This window comes from Gopherus flavomarginatus, chromosome 13 (assembly GCF_025201925.1).
Source record: "Gopherus flavomarginatus isolate rGopFla2 chromosome 13, rGopFla2.mat.asm, whole genome shotgun sequence".
Lineage (NCBI taxonomy): Eukaryota > Metazoa > Chordata > Testudines > Testudinidae > Gopherus > Gopherus flavomarginatus.
In genome coordinates, this window is record NC_066629.1 from 23151636 (window position 1) to 23160183 (window position 8548).

General features: G+C 58.1%; 1 protein-coding gene across 1 annotated transcript in view; it reads right to left on the bottom strand.

Moving 5' to 3' along the window:
• Positions 1 to 7508, bottom strand: part of ABCG4 (ATP binding cassette subfamily G member 4) — a 30032-nt gene extending 22524 nt beyond the window's left edge. Inside the window, exons 1-2 of the mRNA XM_050922147.1 lie at positions 6966 to 7508; positions 4552 to 4777 (exon numbers count right to left, since the gene is read on the bottom strand). Coding sequence (XP_050778104.1) covers positions 4552 to 4768 — 217 coding nt within the window. The 5' untranslated portion in view covers positions 4769 to 4777; positions 6966 to 7508. The remainder of the gene's footprint in view (positions 1 to 4551; positions 4778 to 6965) is intronic.
• Between the last annotated feature and the right edge of the window lie 1040 nt (positions 7509 to 8548).

The window sequence follows — 8548 nt, forward strand, 5'->3', positions numbered from 1 at the left end:
GCAGCCCTTTTTGAAAGGGACCAGGTACAGTATTTACTGTGACTGGGATACACCCTGGAGCCCCTCCGTCCAAAGAGAGCCTCATTGACTCCAGCAGAGTTTTGCCTGAATAAAGAGCTAGGAACTGAGCCTGCCACCCGTTGGAGCCAGAGGGACTACTTGCCTGAGTAAAGGTTGCTCATGGGAGCAAGGCTCAGGCCCTGAGAAAGGCCTAAGAATGTTGCCTGCAATTCTCCCACCTCTGGGTGACGGGGAGAACTCCAGCTGATGCCAGCCCTTCCTGTCCCAGCAGGGTAGAGTGGGCTCTGGGGGAGTCAATGCAAACAGCAGGCAAGGGGCTGATCCCAGAGATACCCAGCCTGGCCTGGGGAGATGCAGAGTGACCTCACCATTAGGTGTGGGACATTTACGTTGACATCACCATTACGGGATATGCAGGGTGATAGCATCAGTGTAGCAGGGGGTTAGGGTGACGTCCCCTTGCTAATAGGTGGATGACTATGCCCAGCTCATTGTTTCTGGCAGGGCTGGATGAATTCATTCCACCTAAGTCTGAACCCGCCGGATGGAGCTGGGTGTGGATGTTTGACTCAGGCCATAGGGGTCCAGAATAGATTCTGCTTAGGAGACACAGTAGGAAAAGGGAACAGATAGGAGATGGGAAAAGTCCCGGTGCAATGGAACGGTTTATAGACTGTGCATACAGCCCCCATGCATACCAGTGCCAGCAACTCTGGAGGAGAGATGGGGTTCTGTCCATAATGTGGGGCACAAGCTGCATTAGTCAAGGAGAACATATGGGGCACAGTGCAGTGAGAGCCACAAGACCTGGGCCTCAGTCCTGGCCATTGACTCACTGGGTGGCCTGGGGCAAGTCACTTGCCCTCGCTGTGCCTCAGTTTCTCCAACTGTAAAAGGGGGAATAATGATACTTGGTAAATAGACACACGCAGAAGCCATGTGGACACATGCCCACAGCCATGGGCAAACTTTGGACCCGAAAGGCCAAATTCTAGAACTTCCTAGAGGCCACGGTGGGAGGGTCTGTCTTGGGGAGATGAAGGACTCCCCAGTTTCTCTGCACAGGCTGGAATGTGGCTCATTTACAGCTGAAGATCCAGGCACCCTGAGCTTCTGCCCAGATGGGTGCGCTACTGGCTGTAAGAGCTGCATAGAACCACAGCCAGCTAAGACTAGCCAGGCTGCTTCTGGTCTGGCCGGGGGACGCTCCCGTTGTCTCATCCGGTAGAGGTGATATCGATGAGCCTCACCAGAGTAGCAGTTCAAGTCTCCCTTCAGATGGAAGGGTTGCACTCACCCCAAATCCAGCCTTTGATGGGGGACCCCACCCCGATCTCTGCCCTACCAAGCCCTGGTCCTTCTCCAGCTGCAGTCAACATCCTATTAAAACCTGGGACCTGCTAGTCAGGGCCGGTGCAAGGATGTTTCGTGGCCTAGACCCACCTTGTGCCCCCCCGCACCCCCCAAGGCGCTCCCCCCTCCTCGGCAGCTCCCCTCCTTCGCCCTGAGGCACCCCCCTTGCAGCATCTCCCCACCCCCACCATCCTCCCTGAGGCACCCCCCCGCCCCAGCTCACCCTTGCTCCACGCACGAGCACCTCAAGCACGCCGTGGCTGCTTCACTTCTCCCACCTCCCAGGCTTGTGGTGCCTAAGCTGATTGGCGCTGCAAGCCTGGGAGGCGGGAGAAGTTGAAGCAGCCATGGTGTGCTCGGGAAGGAAGCAGGGCAGTGGTGAGCTGGGGCGGGGAGTTCCCCTGCATGCTGCCCCCACCCCCTTACTTACTGCAGGCGGCCTTCCCCACGCTCCCCTGCCCCAGCTCCCTCCACCTAAATGCTGGCGGTAACCAGGGCAGCCGAAGACCCGGCCACTGCGGTCGCTGCCGAAGAAAATGGTGCCGCCAAAATGCCAGCGCCCTAGGTGACCACCTGGGTCGACTAAATGGTTGCACTGGCCCTGCCGCTAGTAACGTCACCCCCAAAGCACATTTCACCCAGTCCTGCTCTTTTGGCAGCTGCTGTGACGTTCAGCTATCTCCTACCGCTACCAAACCCCGGGCTTTAAAAGTGTCTTTTTTCACCTCTCCAGGAGCAGCTTCTCTTCTGCCTCCTGGGGCCATTTGATTGGCATCCCATTAATGAGGGGAGCTAATTAAAGGAGACTACCACCTACCGGCTGCCATCAGCCTCCCCCGGGTCTCTGAGGGCCCCCCAAGTTACACACATGAAACAGGGATGCCACCAACGCATAGTTTGGTAGGAGCCGTCCTCAAAGGGCCTGAGGAGCGGGACACGGGTGGGAGCAGGAAACTAACCCCCCCCCCCGCACACCAACTCTCCTCTCAGCCTGCTCATACTCTGATCTGACATCAATCAGGGGCTTTCAAGTGCCATTTAACCCACTCACCAGGATGACACATCTGTAGCAGTTTCCTACAGAACCTGTCTCTTGGAGGGGATCTGAAGCCCTGAGTGCTCTGTTGTCCCTGAGATTCTGGCCATGTTGGGTCATTACACAGGAGATGTCCAGTGTGGGCAATTCCATTCTGCCTCCCTAAATCCTGCCCAGCAGTTTCACTGGATTCTCCTTCACTCCTCTCCTCAACTGTTGTGTGGTGTTACTAGGTGCTTTTTAACAGCTGCTGCATCCGGCCTCAGAGGTGGCTGCATTTCAGTGGTGGGTAAATAACCCCTGCAGAGTGCTTTGGGACTGAGGATGAAAGTCACCATATCAGAAAGAGGCTGGAGCCAAGACCCTGGAGGCAAACTCCTCTCAACAGCCAGATTCCATGGCTTGAGCACACCCTTCTGCCATGGGCAGGGAAGGAAGGTACCGGGGAAGAGGTTACTGCAGTTTATACAGCCACAGGAAGTGACACGACTTCATCCCCATCAAGCTCCTGTCTGGTGGTTTGCACTACACTCTATCAAACTACAGCCCCACACAGATGCTCAAAATAGCAGCAGCGGGGAAAGGCCTGTCACTCCACTCCCCACAGATGGGCTGGGTTGGCACAGAGAAAGATTTCTTGTTGTTATTCATTTTTTGTATTGGCCCAGGACCCCACTGTGAGGGGCATTGTACAAACACAGAACAGAAAGACGGTCCCTGCCCAAGGTGGGGGAATCTCCACAGTCCCAGGGGTTTAGCAGAGACTTGCGTAAGAGCCATGTGACTGGAACCCCACGCGACCCTTTGGAAACATGCCCCCAAGGGTTCATTTAAATATAGATTTTGATATCACAGCTGGAGAGTCAAATTCAGCAACGTTCACCGGCTGTGCATGGGCTGGAAGTGTGACGCCTGGCTTTGGCATCCTGACCTTGCTGCGCCACCTGCTTGTAATTTACCTGTATCTCCCCCTTCTCCTGGCCACAAGCACATCCTGGAACTGAAACGCGCCAGCACAGACAACCTCAGCAGCCTTGGAAGAGACTCCACACCCTCTCCCCCAGGCCGTGCCAGAGATGTCTGGGACGTTGATTTCTGACACCAAGAACCACCAAAGTAGAAAATCATCACCTATGGGAGCAGGGAACTGATGCTTTCAACACACACCCCCGCCCCAAGACATGGCAAACTCCACAGGATTACAAACTCAGCCATCCCTGATGGGCCCCTGCTCCCCTCCTCACCGCCTTTGGCTGGGGGGCCAACGTGTCAGTTGGAGCACTGAAGGATGGTTTGATCTTGTCTTCTGGCCATCTTGGGTGATGGGTGCTAGGATCGGCAACCAGCTCCCATCTCCTCTCCTGTTCCCATTCCAACCCCTCCTCCCTACCTCGCTAGCCCCAGCTCATCAGATCCCCAATGGCTGCAGAATCCAGGGAGCACCCTGACCCCACACACCTCCCCTGGTGGCTGCCCACCCGCTGTAGGAGCCAACTCAAAATCACTGCTCTTATTTTAAACACCCTTGCATGGGCTCGCTCCCACTGCATCCCCAGGATTTGTCTTCTTTTTCCTCCCCTCCCACCTCCCTCCTGTCATCCAGTTCTGTCTCTGGTGGCTACTGGCACCTCTTCGATTTCCTGAACCAAGCACTGCACTTGCATTAAACACAGAAAAGAGTTCCCAGGGAATAGGAGACCTAAACCACCATCTGACCAACTCAGAGCCAGAGACCTTCGCTTCTGCAGCACAGGATTGTCCCCATGCTCAGCCACAGATGCAGCACAGAACATTAGTTGCAACAAAGCATTGGGTGTTTTTTCCTCTACCTCACATGATCTACCCAATAGGAAAACAAGCAACCCACAGGGGCCTCTATGCTAGCTCATACACGCCACAGTTAACCCTTCAGTTACCAGATTAAAACAGTGCAAAACGCATATCCTAACAGTCCCTTTGCCACTGCAGGCACAAGAGCCTTTGCCTCTGCAGCTCCTGCCACCTCTGACTCGTGATTTCTTTTCAAATCTCTCCCCTTCTGGCTAGATCTCTCCATTCCCTGGCCCCAGGAACACAACTGCCATGAAAGATGTTACACTCACAGGACCACTGTGCCCTCCCCAGGGGCTGCCATGCCCTACCTCTCTTTTTCCACCAGGAGCCCTCACGGACGGAGTAGGACAGGTCAACGAACTCGATGTCCACGGCGGAACGCTTGGGCAGGTGCGAGAACCGCTGCGCCTCTGTGATGTGATTCTCCACCTTCTTCAGGAGAGGTGCGTCCTGGGAGCCAGCACTGCACACAGAGTCCTCCAAGGCGATGGAGACGCAGGTTGGGTCGATCCCCTTCTCAGCCATGGCGGCGCTCTGGAGGGGGACACCACACACGTGCACCACGGAGACAGACAGTGGCCAGTTCATCGCAGCTTGTTCTATGCTGAGCAGCCAGAAACGCCTGCCTGGAGGCACCGTGGCTGGGAAAAAGCTGGGACTGCCCCGGGGTTATTCCTACATTGCCTCCTGCTGGGATGCAGGGGCTGGAGGCGCTGGAAGCTCCCCTACAGCCAGCTCCCATTCTACTCCTGTTAGAACAGGGCAGCTTGGCTTGGTTTTGACCAGCTGCCATGTAGTCTCTGCCTCCCCATTAAATTTTGCAGCAGCCATTGGCATCCGTGGACCAGTGGAGATTCCCAGGGGAGCTGTTTGGTGCTGCTGAGTATTAATCCCTTGGGTGTAGGTGTGCACTGGGGTGTAGGTGTGCTTGACACGGATATTAGCCCCTTCATACCCAACCTGGAGGTGCCAACCCCTTCCAAGGCAGAGGAGAATTCAGGGGCTGATCCCATTGAAGCTATTCACGATGCTGCTCCCTCAAAGGGCTTTAGCTACAGTCTGGAGGGGAACCTCTCCCCTGTCCCCACACCCCAGTGCTGAAGTAGCTCAGCCAGGTCCCGGGGAGCCGGGGGCAGGCAGCCACTGATCAGCTGGGATGTCAATAATTCATGGAGCTCTGGCCATGGCTGGATCTGACGGCCGGGCCTAGTTCTCAGGCTGAGACAGCAGAGCAGGGAGCAGGATGTTGCCTTGTGCCCCCCCATCCCTCCTGCTCCCCTCCTAGGCTTTCTCTCTCCTCCACACCAAGTGGGGAGCAGGGAGCAAGATCCACTCCCCAGTACCCATCCTGCTGCATCCTCACTGGGCAGGGGCAGGGATAGACTAGAGGGGATGGAGGAAGTCAGAGGAGGGATTCAGGGGCACCCCCTGTAAATCCAGGTAGGATACTTACTCAGGGAGCCCCTCAAGCTTCCAATCTGCTCCTGCCATTGGCGGGGACCTGCTGATGTCCAAGGGGAAACCCCCCTCCTGTCTGGTAAGGGAGCAGTGGGTTGGGATGACAGACAAAGCCATGGCATTGCAATGCATCGCAATTCTTGGGGCAAAAGGCTCCCCGCCCCCGATCCTTCCTGGGTTAAACCAGCCTGACCCCATCCAATCATCTGCCTCAGTTCAGTAGATCTCACAGGATCCTGGGTTGGTATCAGCAGTCCGAGCAGCTCAGGCAGGGCGCTAGGCCAGTGCTGGGGTAGCAGACCTGCATGGGAAGAGCTGCCACAGGAGGCGCTCTTCCCTACGAGCCAATCAGCCCCCGCCTGAGCTGGGCTGCAGAGGGTGCCCAGGAGAACCTGGCTTTGTTCACGCTCCCCTGGCACTTTTCTGGGCAGTAGGGGGTGGGCTCCACCCCAGAGCGGGCTGCATGGAGCTGGGATTCATGGTGGAGCTAGGCCAGGGAAGTGGGGGATGCTGTTAGCACTGCCCAGGTCCCTGCACCTGGCCGCAGGAGAGCCCCAAATGGGGCAGGCCTGCGGGGGCCCTGCTGCTGGGGGAAGGGGGGAGCTGAGCCTGCAGGAGAGCAGCTCAGGGCCCTCGCCCCCGCTTCCTCACGCGTGGGGCACTAATGCCTCCTTAACCTACATTTCCCTGGGCTGCAGCCTTCAGCCACCTCCTGGCTGGAGCTGCAGGCCCGCCGGGGAATCCGGACAGCGCATCCTTGGCGGGGCCGCTCCCCGATGCAGGCAGAGCCCTTGCAGGGCTGACAAAGCGCCCCCCCCCCAACTGGGCCACGGGCTCTTGGGTCGCCGGCCCCAGCGCCCCGACATGCCCAGGCGCCCCCTCCTCGCCTGGGTGGGGGGGATTGCCGGAGCTAGAGCGTCCAAGGCAAAGTTTGGGCCAGCCGGAGCCTTCGGGGGTCACCTTGACGCCTCCCGCGGCTCCTCGCAGGGACCGAGACACCCCCTCCCCGCATCTTTCCGACTTCACCCCCACCCCTGGGGCGTAGATGTGCCAGGAATAGTCCTCAGCGCCCCGCCATCTCATTCCTACTCTGCCCCCCCGCCCCGTCCAAACTGCAGCCACATTGATCCCGACCTCACCCACCCCCCGGTGTCTCTGGGCAGGTCGCCCGCCCCCGAGCGGGCCGGGGCGCGGGGCTCCTGGGGGGCTTTGCAGGCTGACAGCCGAGGAATAAAGGCGGGGGGGGGGGCTTTGCAACACTCACCTTAGCGCGTTACGGGCTGAGCCCCGCTCCCGCTCCTTGCAGAGCCGGCGGATCTAGCGCCCCGCGCCGCCGGCATGAGGCGGCGTGTCTCCGTGCAAACGCCCTCACCTTCGCCTTTGCAGACAAAGAGGCGGTGTGTCCTGGCCGCGGCTCGGGGAGGGAGCGGTAGGCGCCGGCGCCCGGGCTGAGCGTGCACCCGGGGAGAGGCCGGCGCAATGAGGAGACTGCCAGGTTACTGCAGGCACCAGCCTCCCATCACATTTGCAGCTTCCCGGGGATGTGCACGTTACCCGCTGCAAGCAATCAGCCCCCAGCTGCCTGGCTTCCTCATTGCCTAGCAGGTGAGGCTGGCTGGGCTGCTTTCTCACCCAGGCAGCCGGCTAGGAACCCGGCTGCCTCCATCCATCCCTTGGGTCCTTTCCAGCAGGGTCCCAGCTTCTGCGGAATGCCAGAAAACAGGAGGCTGGGCTTTCCAGGCAGGTCTTACTTCCCTAGCCAACACATCAGCCTCTCTTAAAGGGGCAGTAACCCAAGCGCTGTCTAGTCCAGGTCCCTAAAGGTAAAGGCAGCCCAGGGCGCCTACTCCTGCAGGCCTGGGCCTGCTGTTCATCCCTGCTGGCCCACCCCCAAACAATCCCCGCTCCGGCTCTGAATGGCATGGCTGGCCCTGCTGCAGTGGCCATGGGCTGGAACGCAGCAGCTAGACAGCGGGGTTTGTACCCAGCCCCTCCAAGAAACAGGGGCCCAGCTCTCCGGAGGCTGGAGAACATGGGGCGCTGCACCCACCGCTCTGGCATCAATTGACATTTTTTAAAGGCCGTTCCCTATAGGGATGCACCCCTGGGATACCCACATTGCCCACTGGCTGCCAACAGAGGACAGCTACCAGCTTGGCTGTGAGGAGTTCCTGGGTGTAATTAATGAGAAGTACAACATTCAAACAGATTCTGAGGTTGATTCCTCACAAACTCCCTGCTCTATATGGACGCGAGCACAGACCCTTTGGCAAATGGCTGTTTCCATTCAGGAGAGCCCAAGGGTTGGGACAACTGTAGGAGGACTGTGTGGGAACCCTAAAATAAACCAGGGTGAGCCCCTGGGGAATGAAGTGTGTCAGCAGAGCTGTCCAGGGAGAGTAGCAGGGATTCTGCAGATTGGTGCACCAGCAAGGTGGTGGGGGCATGTCCTAGGACGGGAATACCTGGGGTCAGGAATATGTATCAGCAGACCTGTGGTGAAGTGATGGGGGTAGAGGAGCTGAGGGATGGGGGCTGCAGGTCAGGACTGAGCTGCCTCAGCCAGGCTGTGGTGGGGTGTCTTGGAGCAGAGGAATCTCACTCTCTATTCAGGCCCCCATCAATGTGGTATCAGAGCCCTGGAGCTCCTCACCAGAGCTCACACAGCACTGGCACCTCTCTGCCTGGCTCCTGCCATCGCTATTAGTCACACATAACACCCACAACATTTCTTAAAGCATGGAAGACATATGGAAATGAGCGGCATTAATGAGGATATTAATTAGAAAACCATCTGCTGAGCCGTGGAGCGCTTTCCTGCTGCCACAGCTAGTCAAGGGGAGGGTG